General features: G+C 44.8%; 1 protein-coding gene across 1 annotated transcript in view; it reads right to left on the bottom strand.

The window, feature by feature from the left end:
• Positions 1 to 1,150: 1,150 nt before the first annotated feature.
• The window catches only part of LOC119378863 (homeobox protein Nkx-2.5), a 40,386-nt gene continuing 19,342 nt past the window's right edge, over positions 1,151 to 22,194 (bottom strand). The window contains exons 2-3 of the mRNA XM_037647911.2: positions 4,655 to 4,827; positions 1,151 to 2,717 (exon numbers count right to left, since the gene is read on the bottom strand). Of these exons, the coding sequence (XP_037503839.1) occupies positions 2,415 to 2,717; positions 4,655 to 4,827 (476 nt within the window). The 3' untranslated portion in view covers positions 1,151 to 2,414. The remainder of the gene's footprint in view (positions 2,718 to 4,654; positions 4,828 to 22,194) is intronic.

The raw sequence follows: 22,194 nt of genomic DNA, 5'->3' as shown, positions 1-22,194 counted from the left end.
TACTACCTGCGGTAGTCTGTTGCTGTTTTTATGTATTACTATTTAAGTTATCACTTTATGTTACTTTGTGAACGATTGTTATTGATTTCATTTTCTTATTGTTCCTGTTGCTGTAACCTCCTTTCCCTGCCTTGATCTCATATGAGATTGGCAGTATTTCTAAATAAATAAATAAATAAATAAATAAATAAATAAATAAATAAATAAATAAATTTCGGGAGCACAGTTGAGTGCTATCAATTAAAGGGGTACTGACAGGAGAATTTTCATTTGTCGGTTTTTTTTTGCGTCAAATGAAAGGCCAAGCCCTCAAGAGCCCAGAAAATGTATATATACTGCTAATCCTGAGCGCGTCCTCGAAAAAGTAATTGCAGTATGTTTTCAGAAGCTAGTTTCGGTTCCTACTGTACCCTGACGTCACAACACGGTATGAGCTTCTTGTCATGTGCTCGCGCAATATACCGCGACGTTTCCACGGCCGCACCGCACCGTGGCTCCGTTGGTGACACACGGGCGGCCATTTTGAATGTTTTGGTGACGCACGAGCGCTAATTCCGGAAGTTTTGGTACCTCACGTCATCACAACTATCTATAGCCAGACTGCTGCGTGAAGTCACTGGAATTAGTACTGTAGCCTGAAGTCAAGCTGGTGTCGATGTCGGTGGGTGCGCCAAGGGAAAATTGACTTTAATATCAAAATAAAATATCTTATCGGCATCTACTGAGCTTCACACTTGCTCAGAGCCATCTCTGTGTACTGGAGATTTGTATGGCAGAGTAAACTCACCTTCGAAAAATGGTGTCGGCGGATATTAATCTATCGTGTTATCCCATGTTTGTGTATCTTCCTCGTACTTAATACAGTTTTGGTGCTCTTGTTTGTTTCTTGCAACGAGTTCTTGTATGAAGAACTTGAAATCAATGTGAACAAACAGCTTTCTGTTCATACTGCCCGCACGCGGTACAAACCCGCCGCAGTGGCTCAGGGGCTATGTCGTTCTGCCGGCTACACAAGCACGAAGTCATATAGGTTCGATTACTGCTCATTGATGCAGTGTTGAAATGATCTACCCTGCAATGTTGATTTACCGTATGTCAGTAGAATTATATGCGATAAATCTTGTAGGCTGCCGTCGCAAACATATAAACAACCCGAAATGAAGATTCGGAGACATGGTAGTGAAAGAAGTCTTTATGATCGTACATGTTTTAGACGCACTCATGGGTCGTGTTTATACCACAGTATCCGTGGAACGAGTACAGATTAAGGCCGTCGTCGGGCCCATCATATATGAAGTAAGTTTACATTCGCACTCCTCAAATATGCAAGTAAGCATTATAGGTTGTCCGACTAGTTGTGTTACTGAAAGCTTATACAGCAGAGCGGGTATATGCGTACAGCGTTTTTCTCGCTGCGACCGCTCGCTAGGCGTCTTATCACTTGAATAGCATATTTCTCGAGCAAACTGGGCTTCATGTAAACTGATCGCGTACACAGCACATAATAAAAGACGTATTAGACGTATCGTAATGCCCTTTCAGCCATTTGTGATTGCATAACATCCGCTTGAATTTTCGAAAAAGCGTCGAGATTCGTTGCTGAAAAGCGTAATCCTGAAATGCGTTTGGTGGATATGGTAAAATTATATAACGACTCTCCGAATGATGAATATTCGAAAATCATATTCGTCTTGTTTCATCAGCGGGTGCGCAGACAGGCAAGCTTAGCATCGACTCTCAAAATTACTGACTCAAAATGTACTTCGGACGTTTGTATCAAAACTATGATGCATTATGCGTCCTTCTCACTGGCAGATATACGCTGTCTTTAAGAATATATGAGGCACTCTTGTCGGTGCACTGGGCGTAGCGCGCAAAAGCAGAAAGTTGAGCGAATCGAAGGTGAGTAGCTTTCCGTTTCTCAAATGTAAACCTGATTTCGATTATGCAAATGCGACCTAGGTGACAGTTTTTTTATTTATTATGCTTATTGTTACAATTTGTTCTATTTTTTAGAAGTTTATAATCGCTTTTACGCAGGAACTACATGAGCACCCCCTGTTGGTTGATACCACATTTACTTTGAATGCTACAATACCATTATTGATTGTACTAAATATTCCATACGATGTCTGTGGTAAATAATGGGTCAGTATTGCCATTGATATTAAAATATTGAACAATAAAGACGGCTGCTGTCGCTACTGGGACGTTATTGCTTTCTCAACTGGGCCCCTATAGGTAGAGGTCTTGGCTTCCCCTCCGAGCCTGCAAACATTTCTCTTCGAAGATCGTGGACGGTGCCGAAATGCAAGCAACGCTTGCGAGAGATGACGTATACACTGCAGGAGTCTCCGCAGGGCGAAACACACACATACACACACGCGCGCACGATATGCGCAGTTCTGCGGCATTCACCATGACTTAATGGCTGTGGCGGAGGCCGGCTTGTGGCCCACCATGGCTGGGTACAGAAGCGCGTCTGGCGGCTGGGTGGGCGGCTGCGGCGGCGGCGGCGGGCCCAGGGTCGCGGTGCCGGCAAAGTACGGGTGCATTGGGTAAGCGGACGGAGCAAACGGCACGGCAGCGGGCTTGCCATCGCGCACCAGCACGGGCACAGCCACGCGGCGCGCCGTGGCTGCCGCCACCATCTCCAGGGACTTGTCCTGCTTCTGACGTTTACACTTGTAGCGCCGGTTCTGGAACCAGATCTTCACCTGCGTCGCGTGGACAGCGTGTGTAAGGTATGCGTGTTGATGTTACACCCTGAGAGGTCGTCGCTTGCGGTGTTTCCCCTTAGTTACGAGGCGAACATGCACAGCGACTCTTCGTGGCCCGTTCTACGCGACGAGAGAACCTTACGACCGCGGGAACAATTCTGCGAGTGGAGAGGACTTTGATAACTCGTGAAATGACAAGCCGCCAAGAGACAGGACATGGCATCATCAAGGTGTTGATCAATTTGCACATGCCCTGATCATGCGCACACTTGTCAGAAACACACAGTTCGCGCTATGCGTGTTTGATACAAGACATGCCGATGGTTGGTGTGCTTTTTTTTCTCTCTGTCTCTCATTATTACCTCCTATATTGATCAACGCGATCATACGATGATGACAGATTGTTGTTGGTTAAGATACTGTTTTATAAGGTATGTGTACAAGTATAAATGCAGTAAAAGCATACGCTCTCCTATCTCGTTATAGTACATAGCGTGCCGCGGACAAAGAAAACGATGTTCGAGGGGGAAAAAAAAGACATTTCCTACTGGGAAGAGTCTGGCCTCGTATTGTTGGCCAGACAATGCCGGTGCCTGAGGAATCCATATAGAGACGCAGACCAGTTCAACTTGAGCACTTTCTTTGTATTCACCAGTCGGCTCGTCTGAAATACCGCTTTTTTTTTCTCTTCAGTGCGTGGCTAGTGCGCTCAAGGTACATCGAAGAGAAGCCCAAAAGTTTCCACGTTTGAGAGTACGATCGCAAATAGGGGAGTTCTGCTGTTCATCACAAAATGAGGTAAGGCGTACAAACACGGACACAAAAGAAGAGAGGAACACAACACAAACGACGGCTTCTGTGTTGTCTCGTTCTCTTCTCTTGCATCCCTGTTTGCACGAGTTACCATCTGTTATGATGAATCCTTGCCAACCAGCTCAATTTTCTGTCGTTCTAAGAGTTGTGCTGGTTTACTGCCTGGTTCTGGTGACTTTATGCTCTCTCTTTGAAGCAGCGAAAAATTAAAGATTGCTCAAAGTAAAAAGCCTCCCCAGAGCCACTGACGGAAGCAAAAGCAAAGTGCTACGCCCTAATACCTTTTGGGCTTACAATTATCTTCTTTTTTGCTTGATATTTTCTTTCGTTTTTCTTTCTTTTACAGTGAGAGCGCTTGCTCCAGCTCTTGCGATTCGCGCTCCGGACGTCAGCACTGCGGGCACTCCGATCGCTTGCGGACATGACATATGGTGCCCCTCTAACCCCATCTTCTGTGAGAAAAACACACATCGCTTCCTGCTACATCTGAGGTGGTTCTGATGGAATATTTAGCTTCACGGCAAACACGTAAACCTAAAAGCATATACGTTGATTGTGCTTACGCAAAATCAGTGCATGCAGAAACTTGTTTTTCAGCCTGCGAATACAGTGTATACATCGCCACCGTTACCTGTGGCGTAGCCGGGGGGAGGGGGAGTGGGGGGGGGGGTAGTTCAAACCCACCAAAAATGATCAATTTTGCATGTGTACATATGCACGCACACATACAAACGCACGCACGAAGATACATAAAGAATGGTTGAACCCTCCCTCCCCCCCCCCCCCCTCCCGAACAAAATTTGGTCGAGTTGAGCACGTTGCAAACACCTGACTAAACCTTTGAAAATTTTCATATTGCTACATGCTTCTCATATTTATGTTTGAACGCTTCCTTCTGCCCTTCCGTATGTGTATATTGTTCTTGAATTGATATTTCAATATAGCGCACTGTAAGCAGATTTACCGATTGAAATAAGCAGAAAGATGAAAGCAGTATAGGGAAAGGACAATGATTTCAGGGCACAAATTAGCAAGGGCGCACCAGGTGCGTCACCGGAAGCCATGCCGCGTATCACCTGACTGTCAATGCGCGCGGACTTAGTGACAAACACCCTTCCTACCTGAGTTGACGTAAGCTTCAGGGCATTCGCCAAGTGGTCCCTTTCCGGTGCCGATAGGTACTTTTGCTGCTTGAAGCGCCTCTCCAGCTCATACACCTGCGACTGCGAGAAGAGCACCCGCGGCTTCTTTCTCTTGCGCGGCCGAGCACCGTTCTCCCGGATGCCGCCGGACTCTGCGCAAAGCATATTGCAAGACCGACATCGTCAAGAAGCGGCACACCTTCCATCGTTACAGAGCTGCCGGCACAAAGCTCTGAACGTTTACGGGATTTCACGGTGTGTATATGGGGACATAAGTATCTTGTATAGTGCGCGTCTAGCCGTAGGTGGCCCTGTAAGTCATGTGTGTATACCATTGTATTTATCATTGCAGTGACTTGGAATAGCATGCTCTTGTCAGACAAACTTATCTCGTCCTTACTGAAGACTCTCTCTCTCTCTCTCTCTCTCTCTCTTGCTCTGTCTTATAACACAAGTACAGTAATCTGTGGACAACTTAGAGGAGCCTACGTCAAACCTATACGGGAATGGTGATGATTGACGATTTTTGATTGGTGGTGTGGTAATACGTCGTCGCCTAGTCTGTTTGTAATAATTAGGTCTTATACACTGCATCGATCGCATTGCAGCATTACGTCCATTTCTCTGTGTTCTTCTGTGTATATGCATTAAAACATCTATCTATACTGCAGTTACCTACGTCTCAATTTCTTTTCTACGAATAACTCTCTCTCTCTCTCGTAACTTGATTCATGGCTGCGCTAAAAACACGGACAACAGAAGAGACGTACACAGGACGGGCGCAACGTCTCTTCTGGGTGTACGTTGGGAGTGTACGTCTCTTCTGTTGTCCGTGTTTTTAGCGCAGCCATGAATCAAGTTACAAGTTTGCACCAACTGGCCCAAATGAAAGCATTACTGCATCAAGTCTCTCTCTCTCTATTTTTTAACCAATATTCTCAACATATCTAGATCATTTTGACTGCATCTGTTTAGAATCTCAGAGCTTCGGGAAGGTGGATATTTCATACAAATATCTATGGGTTAATTACAATCTTTGCATTAGATTAGAATGTAATGCCAAGATGCTCCCCCCTACGAAACTACGCCGTTAGTGGCGGCATGTTATTATGACGCCATTTTCAACGAGAATGGATGGATCGATTGTGCTGGCTTAACGTTTTAAAGCAACACCCGTGTCGCCGTCGTGGAAGGCTTCAAGATCATTTTGGAGCTCCGGCGTTTCATTAGCGAGTTTTAGAATTGGGGACCCAAGACACTGGGTCCCCAAGCTGCGTTGGGTAGGCTGCTATTGTGTTCGGAGGAGCAGCAGAGTTTGAGAGTTGGGTCAAACGCACGGCACGCCACACGTGACGAAATTAAAACTTATGCGAGACTCGGGCCATACTGCGCCGTGGCCCGCGCTGCGTCTGCGTCGTCTTGCTGGCGGCCCAAGACGCCTTGGGGCCCCACGCTAGTTTTCGATTTTTGGGTCTTGGGACAACGCGAGCGAAAAAACCCAAGAGTGGCTTGGGTTCTGCACATGCGCCCTGGAGGCTCCCAAGTTTCTTGGATCCCCAAGCTCCTTGAGTCACCTATTCTAAAGACTCTCTAATATCTTAGCATAAATAAAAGTGCACGAGCGTTCTTGTATTACGCCGTCATCAGAACTGAATCATCGTGGACGGAAATCGAGCCCGCAACCATTTCTCCGGAAAAATTGAGCAGGAAACGGCCATCCTGAATGTGCTGCTTCACTTGTTCAAGCAACTTCGAGTGCGAATTTCCTCGGCGACACATGTAGACGGCTCGCTATTTTCTCATTTCAATAACAGTTCATAAGAGGGAGACGGAAATTAGCAGCAAGGACAAGACAGTGTGTATGTTGACTTTCCTGCGGACAACTTAATGTCTGTTAAATTTGAACAGCGACATCTTGTACTGCGGTAAGCCATGTAGGCGGCTGTTGCCTATGTGAAAAGCCATGTGGCGAGAGAGAAGAGAAGGATAGGAAGAGAATTTAACCCCCCAAAAATGTACGGATTTGTACCTTGCATCGGGAAAGAAGATTTAAAGAGATAAGATGGAAGAAAGGTCAGTACAGGAACCGGAAACGGGCGCGTAAAATTTGCAGGTGGCACACGTCACTACCACGCCCATCTCGGAGGACAGTATCCCGTTGGAAGCCATGTAGTAGGCCTACTCTGTGCGTTCTCCGGTTTCAGCGCATGACTTCGATTTGTGGATGCTGGATAACACTCAACTGGGGAGAACGCGACGCAAAAAAAGACAGGCACGATGAATAATCACAGTAGGCTGTGTATTATTCTTTTAGAATTGATAACGGTGGCAGAATTTCCGAATTGCATATGAAACACTTCCGCAGGTAATAGGAACTGTCTCATGTTTCATGGGCAATTCATAGGCAACAATGCAGCAGTTAACTTCCTCGTTGTCGAATGAGGCAGCTGAAGTTTTAGAAGAAGACGATTGAGCGCTTTTAAAGGAGGCGCAAAGACTTAATAGGAACGCGGGAAGATGGTACAGATATCTGCTTGTAAAATTGTTTCTCTCCCCTTCTCTCTCCCGCTTTTAGCCCTCCCATCCGGTTTCACATTCGGATATTTTATCGCTCTTTAAAGTGGAGAGTGCGAGTGCCGCCACGATAATTCAATCGCCGTAGCCCCAGTAAAATGTTCAGGATATGCGCAGTAGAATTACGCGAGTTAAAATGCGGTCTCGAGTATCTGCGTTAAGTGTGACTGCAAAAACATCTGGGGAGAGTTACTATACCGCATGAAAACTACTCGCTCGGGCGAGACGCGGAAAGCAATTTGATCGTTTGTTATCCGGGTTTTACCCGCGGCTGTGGTTCACTTATAAACGGTGGCGAAAATCAAACGCAGGCAGTCTTCTGTTTCACATCAATTAAACGATTTTTATTTCGCTCTTTTTGCGTGACAGCAAGTTCGCGGAATTCGTCTGAGATGTATCGGCGTTGCAGCCCTACGCACCTTGAAGCCGTTTTCACACACCTCGCGAGCCCGCGACCACCGTCTCTCGGTCGTTCAGGTGATGGTGAACGGAACCCTGCTCTTCCCTCGAAGAGTTAATGGAAGCGAGAGGTGTCAGCCTGTCATCGCGCCTCTCGCATTCGAACCCCGAGAGCTTCTTTCTGTGTAGCGTGGTCAGGTCACGTGGTCTCCGTGGGGACGAGAGTGCGTTATCGAAGCGACAAGGAGTCTGCCTCCGGCAGCCGACGAGGCAAGCTGCTCGGACGAAACCGCCTGTATCCTCAAAAAGGGCCTGGGGCCGTATAGTTTGGGTGACGCAATAAAGTAATGTCTCTTTTATAAGCTTCACCGCACTGGCTTAGTTGGGGAGGGGGGGTTTCAACGCCTCCTCTCCCCCCCCCTCTCTGTTTGCATGTTTATATATAGACGCGCACATACAAACGCACGCACGAACATACATAAAATATGGCTTAAAAAAATTTCTGGCTACGCCCCTGCGTCACCGAGCCTGTAGTCCGTTACATCCCAAACACACTACATTTCATCCTAGAAAAGAAAAGAAGTGAGAACGCTATCCAAGAAGCAAACGATCAACTTATAACTCAAAACATGACCTTGAGGTAATAGCTCTTAAGAGCACTCTGAAGATAGTTAATGCCATAATCTCGTAGGCGACCTTTTGTATGCAGCCTAAAAATACACGTAACATAGTTGCTGCGCACTCGTTGAAAGCGCCACTCTAAATCTATTTAGGTGGGTAAAGTGTTCTGTACAAGCTATTTTCTTTCATTTGGTGGAAAAGCTCGAGTTTTCGTTGAGATAATAATATTATTATCTCAATTCAAGGAGCTGTCGGCGCCTAGAGGGCGCTGGCTGCCCTTCTTTTAATGAATAGATGTACGTACATTTAACGAGAGCAAAATTTTAAACAAAGGCCATAGAAAGAAAGAACAAAGGAACGATGAACTTAAAGTTGACACACACGTACACGACATACATACAAAGTCCGGTACGGTGGTGGAGCGGTTACGGCACTCGGCTGCTGACCCGATGGTAGTAGGTTCGATCACGGCCACGGCGGTCGCATTTCGATGGAGGCAAAATGCTAGAGGCCCGTGTACTGTGCGATGTAAAGAGCACGTTAAAGAACACCAGATGGTCAAGATTTCCGGAGCCCTCCGCTACGGCGTCCCTCATAATCATATCGACGTTTTGGGACGTAAAACTCCAGATATTATTGTTGACACACACACACACACACACACACACACACACACACACACACACACACACACACACACACACACACACACACACACACACACACACACACACACACACACACACACACACACACACACACACACACACACACACACACACACACACACACAGCTTTCCGGGCAGTTCATAAGATACAACTGTTCTTGCGAAATGACGTCCCTCATTGCAGTTTGCTAAGGCTAAAAAATTACAGATGTCAATAAAACAACAAAACGTTTTGACAGGGTCAAGGTTTCAATAGTGAAGTTTAGTTATACTGAGATAATCCTCACTCTTCAAGAAAGTAGTATCAATGCGTGCGCTGCGCTGTGTTTCAGCCTTGCAATATCGAGCATAGTGATATTGGCCTCTTGTCCAGACCACGTGTACCTTCACGAAAAAAGCCTTTTACAGGGAGTATTGTAACTTTTGCACCATATTAGACGATGCTCTACGGCTTCAAGAGAACTTATCACTTATCTTAATGAAAAGGCTAATGAGAAGATTAATTAATAATGAAGAAATTCAAGGCTAGCGTGCCCTCTCTTGAACTACACGTCGGATCTTCAAAGCCGGTACGGTAATTTCTCGTCACATACTTTAAAAAGTTATCTTAAGCCGCTTCGGAGCAGAAAGAAACAAAAAAAAATCTGTAAGCTTGTTAGGTTAATTATTTGGTTCCTTGTGAAAGAAATACATGCTTTTTTTAATTACTTAAACCAGACCAACCAAACCAGACAAACCAAAAAAGAATTCAACCAGAGTAGATGCTGCTCAGTGATGTCATGGCTGTCTGGCAGCTATCTTGTACGAGAATTTCAGTGCGCCGTCATCACCCTTCTTTTCTTTGAACATTTTGCCTGGCTTACCAGGCCGTCTCTCAAGGTAAAGATAGATAGATAGATAGATAGATAGATAGATAGATAGATAGATAGATAGATAGATAGATAGATAGATAGATAGATAGATAGATAGATAGATAGATAGATAGATAGATAGATAGATAGATAGATAGATAGATAGATAGATAGATAGATAGATAGATAGATAGATAGAAAAGGGCAAGGCGGGGACGTTGACCGAGGACGTGCCAGGTTTATCACTCTACACTTGGGGATGGGGAAATGAGGAATGATAGAAGTAGCGCTAGGCAACAACAATTCTGCGGCTAATGCGGGAATAATTCTCCGATACATTATAACGTAACACTATTTCTCATTGCGACTATTAAAAGAGTGAGTAACCAACAGGCAATCGATAAATATTGCCGCAAATTCTCAACGCACGCTAACGCTCTGCGAGTACAGCCAACACCAGCTGGAAAGGGAGAGCTTTCTAGAGGGTGTTGGTCCTACCCATCACTTCCCTTTTCTGTTAAAGGCAAGTTAGCCAGCCAGAACGACTGCAGTTTTCCTGCCATAGCCTACGTGTCGCTGACGCAAGCCCTACGTGACAGTACTGCGCACACCGCTGTGCACTCTGGCAGCGTATGTACCCCGTCGTTTTCTATACACACCGGAACAAACTCAAGCCATGCTTCGTCTTGTGCTTGCGACAGCAGGAAGGGAATCTCGAAATAACACCTGTCGCACAGCGATACGTGGACATTATTACACATTGTTCGTCGACACCACGTCAGTAACCATGAACCAGAGAAAAAGAACGGGGGGGGGGGGTGAACAACTGTGGAGATTAAACAGGAAAACAGGTACGGATGTATGTAAGTAGCAATGGCGCTGGCCCACGTTATAGCCATATAGTACCGTATACCTCACCATGGAGGCGAAAATAAATATGCGCACGTACGATTTTTAGTGCGCCACAAGTCATAACAACCACTGTTGTTCGTCTCAACTTGCTGTATACTCACACCGTATAACTATACACGGGCAGCAGTGGTACATCAGAATATGCCGGCTGGAAGCAGCTCGGCCAAGTCTAATATATTTTGTCGTTTTGGCCAGATAATGCAAGTAGGAAGAAAAAAAAATGCCCCCACCTCCCCGAAGGGAATCGTGAGGAAATGCGAATGCATTTCTTGCGCCGAGAGTACACGTCGTAGTAATTTTAATGGCGTAAAGCTGGACACATCGATGCGCTCAAGTGTCTCCCTTTTGGGCGCCTCTTTCAACGAACGCTTCCTACGTGCGTTCGTAATCACCTCAGCGATGTTGCCACCGCCTTCAATGCAGCACAAACGCGTTTAGAACGCGCTGTTTTTGAGGCTGTGCCAAGGCAGCACAAACGCTACAAACGCGTTTCAAACGCACTGCATTGAGGCGGTGGCGCAGGGAGGAGAGAGAGCGAACGGCGAGAGAAGGAGCGGCGAAGCACTTCACCTACCCTCTCCACACACGCGGGAGCTCCGCCGAGCCAATGCCACCTGGAAAAAATTTGCGCTGGCCGAGCTCCCGCGATGCGAGCGCCCTCACACGCCAGAGCGCGCTCCTCCTCTCCACTCACTCTCCGCTACTCCGCCCGCACCACCTGCTCCGGTTGCAGGGGGCGAGGATAAGCGCGCGCGCCCGCAGCTGTTGCTATGGGAGAGGGAGTGAGAGCGGAGAGGCGCGCGGACAACGCCGGATGCCTTACATAGCCCGACTAAGAAATGCATTCGCATTTAAAACAGGCAAGAAATCCGCAATTATAACCAGCATAATTCAAATCAACGGCAAATAAAACCATTCAAAACTATCAGCCGTGCTAGAGCGCCGTTCGCACGCGTTATAAAGCTCAACGCAGCGTTATATATAGAATCAACAACCGCGAGAACCACCTGCACGTTTGCGCACTTGGTGTACGCAGACATTTATACAGCAAATCGAACTATAATTCATATAATGGATGTAGTGTGTGGTAAAAACCAGTAAAATACACGGAAATGAAAATGCTGTGAGGGAAGGCAGGAAACACTATGCGGCAAGCAATTCTGCGAAAGAGCATATTTCCGGGGCAAGGAATTAGCTTATAAAACAGTTAACCACAAGGAAGAATGAATGTTCGCCCAACGTAGAATAATCGGATTCTTCGTGAGAGGGGCTAACATATAAATATATTGCCCAAATGCAAATATGCGGTAAATGTTTTGTATATACAGGGTGTTCAAAATTAAGCTTTATGGTTTTGTTAAAACTCAGCACTGGGAGGTACGTGAAAACCACCTTTGCAGATTAGTCTTTTATCCAGGGGGACAAAAGTGAGACAATAATGATCACTGTCAGTCATCCATTTAATTAATATGGAATAATGAACTTTTTAATTAGAACAGCAAGCGGGCATGTTTGTATTGAATAGTTGGAGGCAGTCGCGTTTCTACACAGTTCCACTTGGAATAATTCTTTTAGCATGTCTGTGCCCCGACATATCCTGCTGCAAAGTTTAATTGCGGTTTGCCTGATTATAGGGGTGTGGGCGAATAGTGAATTTTGGAACCGAATTGAATAGGAATTGAATAGTGATGACACCGAATCGAATACGAATACTAATCGAATAATCTTTGAATAGTTTTCGAATAGTAAGGCGGCCATTTTCGAAATAGTCGGAGAGCTCCGCAGAATTTTATTTTAAACAAATATTCACAAACTTTCGCCAAAGAACGGTACGATCTTTTTTTTAAATTTTTAACCGAGTCAAAATACCTCACTTATGAAAATTGGGATAATCTCGTATACAGCAGCGACCAGAGCCTTCGAAACATCTTGTAACTGTAGGTTGCAATACAGCAATGACTACCGTAATCAAAGTGATACTTTGTCGCCTGCTTTTGAATAAAATTGAGACATTAAAACTAATCAATTTGGACCCGAACACCACGCATACAGCTAAAACTGTAATAAAACTGATGAACCTGTCATTACAACATGGGCCTCGGCACCGATAGCCTGTGAACGTCAGTGTTGAAAGTTGTATCTGCAAAAACAATTTACGCAAGTACAACACTTGCGTCTGTTGTTATTCGTGAAGTTGAATGCAGCCGTAGTCCCCACCTCCAGTTATTACAAGAGAAGACAGACACTGATTAATGCGATGCAGCTGCAGCATAGTAAAAACTGAGTAGGAGTAGAGTTTTCAGAAGAAATGCCTTCATCCGGTAATCAATATACGTAGATAGTCTCGTAAAATCTAAAAAAAGAATCTCGTAAAATTAAAGAAGAAAAATGACCTTTGGCTGTTCCAGAGTTTCGTTGCTTTCCGGTTCTCCCGTCGGTGCTAATAATTCAAAAACTATTCGAAAAATATTCGGCATTTCGAATATGTACCATTCGATTCTAGTACCGAATCGAATAGAATGCTATTCGATTCTCTATTCGAAATTTTCGAATATTCGCACACCCCTAATGATTACACGTGCAAGACAGTGAACACTGGCGCAAAGCTTCTCCCTGATGTGTCGCAGCAGTTACGGGCAGCGTTTAATCTGACAACGGGTCGAAGGCATAGGCAAGGATGATAACGGTTACCCTTTAGCTACTGGCTGGCGATAGCAGGCAATGACTGCTCGTCACATCAGGGAGGAACATTGCGCCGATACTCACCGCCTTGCATGCGTAATCATGCAAACCGCAATTAAACTTTGCAGCGGGATATCTCGGGGCACATATACATGCTATAAGAATTCTTCCAAGTGCAACTGTGTAGAAACGCGACTACCTCCAACTTTTCAATACAAACATGCCCGCTTGCGGCACTCATTAAAAGTTCATTATTCAATAATAGTTAATTGGAGCCCGACAGCAATAATTATTGTCTCACTTTGTGTCTCCCTGCATACATAACTTATCTCTAAAGGTGGTTTTAACGTTCTTCCCAGAGCTGAATTTTAACCAAGCCTTAAAGCTTAACTTTGAACAGCTGGTATAACTATATTTAGTTCTGCAAGTAGGATCATTTCTACACATTAAAGCAACTGCCGATAGAGTAACGATGACATTAATGGAAGCTCGATACGGCCAGCCTAACTTGTCGCATTACTTTACGCTAAGTACTATCGAACCGCTACGACTAAAAAGAAAAGCGTAGTTTCTCTAGGCCGCTTTTATAAAAATGTAATGTTTTTAAAAGCTTAACATTATTCCGCTCATGTTCTGGATGTACTTCAACAAGGCAGTGCCTCACAAGTAGAAGCACTCAAGACAATAATGATACTTAAAACGTTTTTGATACATGTTGAGGCACGTGTAATGTGATGTTTGTTCCAAATGGAACAGAAGATAGCTGGCCCCCGCTCTATCTCTGATGCTGGCGGGGCCACCAGTGACAGCGTGTTCCCTTACGTATAATAAAGATTACACTCAAAAGGGAACGTCAAGAGTATATTCTACGAAACACCAGGAGCTTCTTCAGCCAATACCCGCACGCGCTGTAGTAAGTCACAAGGACTTGTTTATCTCGATAAACTTTCACTCGATTGTAGCAACTCTCGAAATACGCATCACGCGCGGTAGCCTGGTCCTCAAATCATTCCGCAGCGCTATAGACAAAAGTTGAAGAAACACAGCCAGCAATCTCGTTGGCGCTGAGTTATACATACGTAAATATAATGTGCATGTGCACGTGTCACGAAGGCCTTATGTGAGAGCGTTTGTGTTTGCTCCGAAAAGTATCCGAATATATTTTTGGTAGAAAGGTTAGAAGTAAATTTTCCTTAGAGTAGCACGCGATTGTTTATTTCATTAGGAATACTGTCGAAATTTATATTGCTATATAGCCACTCCAAGCAAAAAGTCGTGCAGAAACCGCCGAAGATGACTAAGTGAGCTAACCGGGCTGTTATCCCAGTGAATGGTCAGATGCCACGGATGTATACTAATAAGTAAAAGAAAGAAGACATCGTACTTAAGAGTTATTATATTGATTACACAGGCGCGGATCTGTTGTAAAAATGCAGGGGTTTTCGCAAAACAATCAATGACGCCGGTTTATTTCTTACTAAGTTATCGATACAGACTGTGCGACATGGATCCGCAGCCGACCACGCACAGCGCACTGAGGGACTCATTACCCAAGTGCGTCTCAAATAATTGTGAGAGGAACAGTCGAAAATGGTTGCTGACTTTCCGCTTCGCAACGCTGAGGGCTAAACATTCTCATCTGGTCCGGTCGTTCCCCAATGGCAGTATAACGCTGTCGAGCCGTTTCCTCGCGTATAGGCGAAATCGCTCCGCGAGCACTTCGCTGAGGATCCGTTTTGTCGGCGCTTTTATCGCCCAGTTGAATACCACCTCGATCGTCCTGGAGTCGCCGCAACCTAAGCAATGGGAAGCGGACCAATCGGAGACGCGCGCACCGCTTTCCTTGCCGCTGCTTCTCCCTCGTAGCGCGTGCGTGACGTCAGCGCAGCTCACATTTACTCGGAAACCGAGGCACACGCCGCCTTTGCCTGTGGTCTATTTTTGCTCCACTGGTCCGGACCCACTAAAGTCATCTCCACATCTGCACCCTCCTATTCTCCTTTGAGTCTCTGGAATAAGAAAAATCTGACATTGTCCACATTGTTATTGCTTCTAAAACCAAAGAAGGCTGATGTTGATGGGGCTATTCAAGAACTCCTTGAGGGGGCCTCTCCAGTAGTGTAGCCAGAAAGTTTTTCAGGGGGGGGGGGGTGGCGGGGGCTCAACCATACTTTACGTATGTTCATGCGTGCGTTTGTATGTGTGTGTACATATACACATGCTAAAGTGAAAAATTTGGGGGGGGGGGGGGTGTTTGGACCGCCCCAACTCCCTCCCCTGGTTACGCCAGTGGTGCTCTCTGACATTTCGATCAGCTGTACATACATACATACATACATACATACATACATACATACATACATACATACATACATACATACATACATACATACATACATACATACATACATACATACATACATACATAGGTACGTACGCACGTATGTACGTATGTACGCGCACATACATACCTAAAAATTTATACCTCATTTATGTAAGTCTGCAGGTGTTAATCTGCCGGGACATGCCATCATTCAAGCTCAGTTACCGGTTTCAGCTCAGCTCGATTTCAATATTGCCCGGAATGAGAGCTAAAATTCGGATACGAATATCTGGAATAAGTAAAATTCCATGTTTTTAAAGAAAACTTGAGGGTGAATTAAAATGCGACTATCTCCAAAAAATGTGTATAGTGAAATATAGTCGTGGTTCTAATAAGAAAAGGTAACTAAAGTATTTATGTTAATTAGTATTCTGAAACATGCGTTATTAGTGGGAAAATACGTACACCTCGACAATGAACTCCTCTGTAGAAACTCTACGTTCGCAACGCCCATGCATATTGTGCTTATAAAAAAAAAAAAACGTGAACGTAAAAAGAAAATCCCTGCGTTGTCATTTTAAAGCACAGGGTTGGGAGACGAGTGAGCGAATGAGCAAAATATGACTGTTAAACGAGAACTACATTATAGCGCGAAAGAGAGAAAGAAAGGGAGACACCGGTCGAGTTTAGAAAGATAAATGTGGATAGCTCAAAGGTCAAGTATAAAAGAGCACCAGGTCAATGCCTTGACAATGGAGACATGAATTGTGAGATGCAGATGTTATCTGGCTGTTAATGGACCTAAAACAGTCACTGTAAAGTGCGCTAAGGTATATGTAGCAAAACTATGGTAATAACCTGTGATGTATGCAATAAAACGTAAAGTACATGCCAAAATTCCATGATACAGTAAAATGTACCTGTGCTATAAATTTTCTCAAGTAGCACTAGTGCCTTAACGGCGCCCTTGTACACAAGGCAACGAAGGCATGTGCTATAACATCGCAGCAGCGCCCTCTTGAGAAAGGGTGACGCACTGAAGCATTTGTACTACCACATACATTTCTTAGTGGCAACCCAATGGGAAAGTCAAGATTGCTTTTTATGGACTGTGAAAGAACTGGGTCGCCATCGCAGCTGCTAGTACGTGCGGAACGCAAATTGGAAATCACTCATCCGTGATGCTAAATTCACAGCTCGCCGAAGCTTGCACAATGGTTAATGGTGCGGAGACACGGTTGTAATGCATATGACATCAGTAGTTGAAGGCCTGCCTCGCAAGCGGCTAGGACTCGTCGGTGTTTGAGTGCTTTCATATAACACTGCAAATCTCGAGCATCCTTCTCCATAACGAAAAATGATAACAGCTTTATATTTATTTTGGGGCGTGAATAGCACATTTGTAGGAGAAAAATAATAAATCAGTGCCATGCGGAGGTTTCTACAATATTTTTTTTTTTCGTACATTCGGGAAGAGAAATGTTACATTGAGATTTCTTGAGCTGTCAAACAGCGCCTGGAGGGATCTTTACTATGGATAGATTCATCCAGTTAAGTACGTTTTCAATTGTAGTTGCTCCCATGGATGTTTTACATTACACATTACTTATGCAAACTATGACATTTTCTTCGGCCATGCAACGCGCAATGGTTAACACTTTCAGAAGAAGGACAGAAGATAATAAATTATGCGGCTCCAGGTCAATCAGTACACTTATCGCGTTTTCGAAAGGTTATTAAATTAACACTCTAGACAAATAGCAAAGTTTCTAGAGACTTGCGTCATGAAATTCCCGTTTCATAAAAGGCGCCCCTAGCTGGGAGCATGTGAACCACATAGGCCGCCATGACTACGTGGTCATTGCAGCTGAAGACGCAGTCTATACGACAGATAATGTGGCGCTTCCGCACGGCATTTCGTTAGCGGAGCTGTCGCGCCGCGTGCTGTGAACTTTACAGACAACGCATTACCAACAAAGGATGCAACATGCTGTGTATCGTTGTAACACCAGCAAATCTATCGCGACGAGAACGGAAAGGTCAGCGAAAGCCATTAGAAAATGCTGGCGCAAACAAACACACGTGCTCCATGTGGGCACCATGTGTCAATGTCATTGTATACCGATGGTAGCGCTATACCCTGCAGGCGTGCTGCGGAGATTCAAAAATAAGCTCATGGATGTCCTTTGCAAGTCTGTCTATTTTTCTTTGCAACACTAGAGCTATGTGCGCTGAAGAGGCAGCTCTTCACCTCATGGCAACCCTACAGCAGCACCAAGTTAATATGTAAACAGGACGATTGGAAACGTACAGGGTGAATTAAAGTTAGAAAATTAGAAAAATAACAGCACCTTGTTCCCGGTTCCCCATACAACTTGCTAGCTGCAAACATTTGACATCAATTATCAGCATCATACGGAAGCTTGACACACGAGGTGCAAAAGTGACATCTATGGTGGGCTCCAAAGTTATCGAGGTTTCACGTTAGTACAAGTACCGTGAGCTGACCGTTTTTATGTCACGTCATAATACAACTGCCTCGGCATATTGCAATGACGACTTCTATGTGCACAAACTACATTTCCTAAACATGACCATGTGAAGCCAGCGGATAATGAAGCCAAGGAAAGCATGGGCGTGCTACTTGTAGTTCAAGTTAAGTAAAGTGTGATAAATAAAAAAAAAGAATGAAAGGGCACGAAGAAAAAACATCCCACATGTGGGGGCCGAACAGACAACCTTCCCTGCTAGCGAAGGTTGTGTGATCTTTACCAGCCTAACAAATAAACGAGCCCCTCGACCCATTCCCCTTCTTTCGTTCATTTCACACCGAGGGTCTCGACCCGGCAGGTCATCGTAGCAGGACTTATGCGGCGTCCGCTGCTGAGCACCGAGTTCGCACTTCGCACCTCAGCCTAAATTCTGCAAGGCGAAAGGGGGCAGAAATGTGGTTTATGCAGAAGCGAATACAGAAAGCACCAGTTTAAACGGGCCCTGCAAAACTTTTTCAGCATGGTCAGAAAACGCTGCCGATCGGTAGTCGAGGCTGCTGAGAAAATGTGAGCCAAACATTATAGCGCTGCACGTGGCGTGGCATTTACAATTAATTCTCAAAATAAGCGAGAAATCCTTCCCTCTTTTTTTTTTTTTATTGAAATAGAAAATAAATGAAGGTGTTGTTGTCACCATTGCTTGGTGACGGCTACCCCTTTCCACATAGTTGTTAAGATAACAGAATAAATAAATAAATAAATATATAATATATATATATATATATATATAATATATATATATATATATATTATCATATATATATATATATATATATATATATATATATAATATTATATATATATATATATATATATATATATATCTACAGTCGTACAAGTTCAAGAACTCAGTAGCCATCGCAAATATTAGTGTCTTCAAAAAAACGCTGGAGCACGTTCATTGCTTTACGGTTTATCCTAGTCGGCCATGGGCCTAGTATTTTCGCTAAGGAAAACGTTCGCTCAGAGTCCAGCGTGTGAAGTTCTTGTTCGAGTCGCTGTCTATGCGTGTCGTACTTGGGACAGTCGAGCAACAGATGATGCACATCCTCGTCGTCGTGGCCGCATGAACATGTTGACGATGATGCACGATGAATCCGAAATAAGAAGTGCTTTGTGTAAGCGGTTCCGAGTCTTAGGCGATGAATGAGTGTGTCGATATGTCTTGGGAGCTGGGGGTCTAATTGGCACTCAAGGTTAGGGTCAACCGCGTACAGAATCGATTCCTTTGTGCTGTCTGTGCTCTCTACAAATGATGCCATTAACCCAAAGTCTAACGGCCATTGGCTGATTTGAGCATCGTGACCTGCATAGTTGTCGCGGCTGCCGCGGGATGCCGCCACGTGCCCGCGCGCTCGCTCACGATCACACTGAAAGTAAGCCGCGCGTTCGAAGAAAAAAAAAAGAGAAAAGAAAGTGCTCAGGGTCATGACGCGCACTGAAGAACGGGCTCATCTCCTTACCTCCTTGTCAACCCTCCACATGCGTAGCTTTAAGCGCGCTCACTGGTACGAAAGGAGAGAGAAAGCGCTAGAAGCCCGCGATAAATCCCTGTGAACTCCCCTCGTACTTCTTGTAATTAACGGATTCTAAAAAAAAATTGTGCAGCTTGCACTAAGTCGCGCAAGGCTGGGTCACAGCGGGGCTAGTGGGCACCTAGCTGGTCCTGGCTTGGCTAGGTTTTTACCCTCTCACCTCACTCTTTCCCACCCCTTGCGATATACTATACTATACATGGGTATGCTTGCTCTCCTTTTTTGAGTATATGTCTTTCTATTTCTTTCTCTCTATGTCTATTTGTTTATCTGTCTTTCTATCTTTTTCTGTCTTTCTTCCATTTCTTTCTTTTATTTTCTGTATTTCTCTTTGTATGTCTTTCTCTCTCTCTCTGTAGCCGTTTTCTCGCCTTCTGTCTTTTTTTACTCTTTCTTCCCTTTCTTTCTATTTATTTCACTCTTTCTCTTTCTTTCTATCTCTGTCTCTCTGTAACTTTTCTCCCCTCATACTTTCCCTCCTCCTTACACTCACTTCCCTTTCCCACCCCCTTGCTGTACTATACTATACAAGGCTATGCTATGCTTTGCTAGCGTGCCTGGATAGCCGAGTGGTTACGACGCTCGCCTTCGGATCGTGGGGACGCGAGTCCGAGTCCCACCTCTCTCTCTTTCTCTCTGTCTTTGTACACAGCAAATATCGACCATAACAGCTCTGCTGCATAACTCCTATAGCGCGTATGTGCCACAGAAATTGGGCAAGTCCCACTACTCACCACACTGCTCCATTAAAAATTAACAAGGGAACACACGGGTGGTGAACACCTATTAAGATTTCTGTACATGCAGACGCAACCAATAATTCAAGGAGATTTAAACGAACCGTCGGGATAACACCAGTGATAAACACCGGGCCGCACGTCTCAGCTTCTCTTGTTAACCATCTGTACAGAATTCTTGGGCAGTGTCTGACCGTGTGCCGGTTCATGATGATAATAATTTTCTATCTACGACACGCGGCGAACCTCGACCATAACAGCTCTGCTGTAAAATTTTTGCGGCAGTCGATTCGCGAGGCAATAAGCGGTTTTAATGGAGCCATTCGATGAGTACTTGGAAAAGCCTTGCAGGGCTCCTTTAAAAACTTCGAACACGGCGACGGAAGTGCTAGCAGCAGCCGCACTTCTTTCACATTGCCTCTTGTCTGCTAAAGATGATCTCGCAGTAATATATTGAAACAAGACCCGTGTATTCTGTGAGTTACCGCATTTTTTTCCCCTTCTTGTGCTTCTTAATGGTCCGCTTGAGAACGCTATCATTTTTACTGATGATGTGGACAGCCCGAACTGAGGAGTCTTCACCGTTTAGTACGCGCATCTGTGCTTGCCAGGGACAGACAATCAGTGACCTAATCTTCAGCGCGAATCGAGAACAGGCTGCTCTCTGAAAGTCTAGTTTTGGGTCATGGCGAAGATACTCCGCATGTTATACCATGAAGGTCATTGGGGCTTTATCGAGATAATGTTAACGGTCTGTGGTGACTGCAATAATTCTTTCAAGATTTTTCTTCTTTCGTCCATCTGTTAACGAACATCTATTTTTATCTTTTAAACATTGTTGTTTTCTCTCATATCGTTCTCCTTTCCTCTTAACGCTCAACGAGCCTCAAATCAATTGTCAGTTCTTTTTCTCCCTTTTATTAAGACCATTGCCATATACATTATTAAAGCGACCCTTGCCACAAATAATTATAATTCCAGTTGCAGCCTTTATGACAGCATATCTCTTGCGAAAGATTGTTATAACAGCGAATGCAATTATTCCACCCGAGCATTACCGAAGAGACACCTCTCGTACATCGACGACACGTTTTGTACAAAAATCCCTTCGCTCGACGAAGCTCTCATTTTCCGCAAAAAGATGGCCGTAAATCTCAATGCAGTTTTGCTCAAAAGCACGAAGCTCGCTCATTCGTCTCCGAACTTGGCGGAGCAGTGACGATAGAAAGAATAAGCGGGTTGTTTCGCGAGATTTGAAGTAGAAAGTGTCCACGGAAGTCTATAGCCAGTGGGAAACAACCGAAGGTTAAACTACCCCCGATTAAAACACTTGGTCAGAACATGGCACCGCTATCCTTCCAAGTATCTGATAACATGCATATATTTTGATACGTTTGTCGCTTTGACAACTATACGGACATGCACGTTATGTGGATCTTGAACGCTCTTATCTAAGTGACGTTTCAATACGGCGACTACCTTACAAACTTGACATTTCACACACTGTGACGCGCTCGCGTGCGCTAAACACGCATACAGTCTAGTTAACCTCCCTGCCTTTCCTACATTCATCCTCTCTTTCTCTCTCTCTTTCCGTTGGGTACCTCCAAAGTGGGTGAAGCCGTCTAGTATCTCAGCGGGGCAGCCCATCAGAGGATGTTGCTA

This window comes from Rhipicephalus sanguineus, chromosome 1 (genome assembly GCF_013339695.2).
Source record: "Rhipicephalus sanguineus isolate Rsan-2018 chromosome 1, BIME_Rsan_1.4, whole genome shotgun sequence".
NCBI classification, from domain to species: domain Eukaryota; kingdom Metazoa; phylum Arthropoda; class Arachnida; order Ixodida; family Ixodidae; genus Rhipicephalus; species Rhipicephalus sanguineus.
The sequence above is the reverse complement of the archived record's forward strand: the minus strand, read 5'-3'. Positions and strand labels throughout refer to the sequence as shown.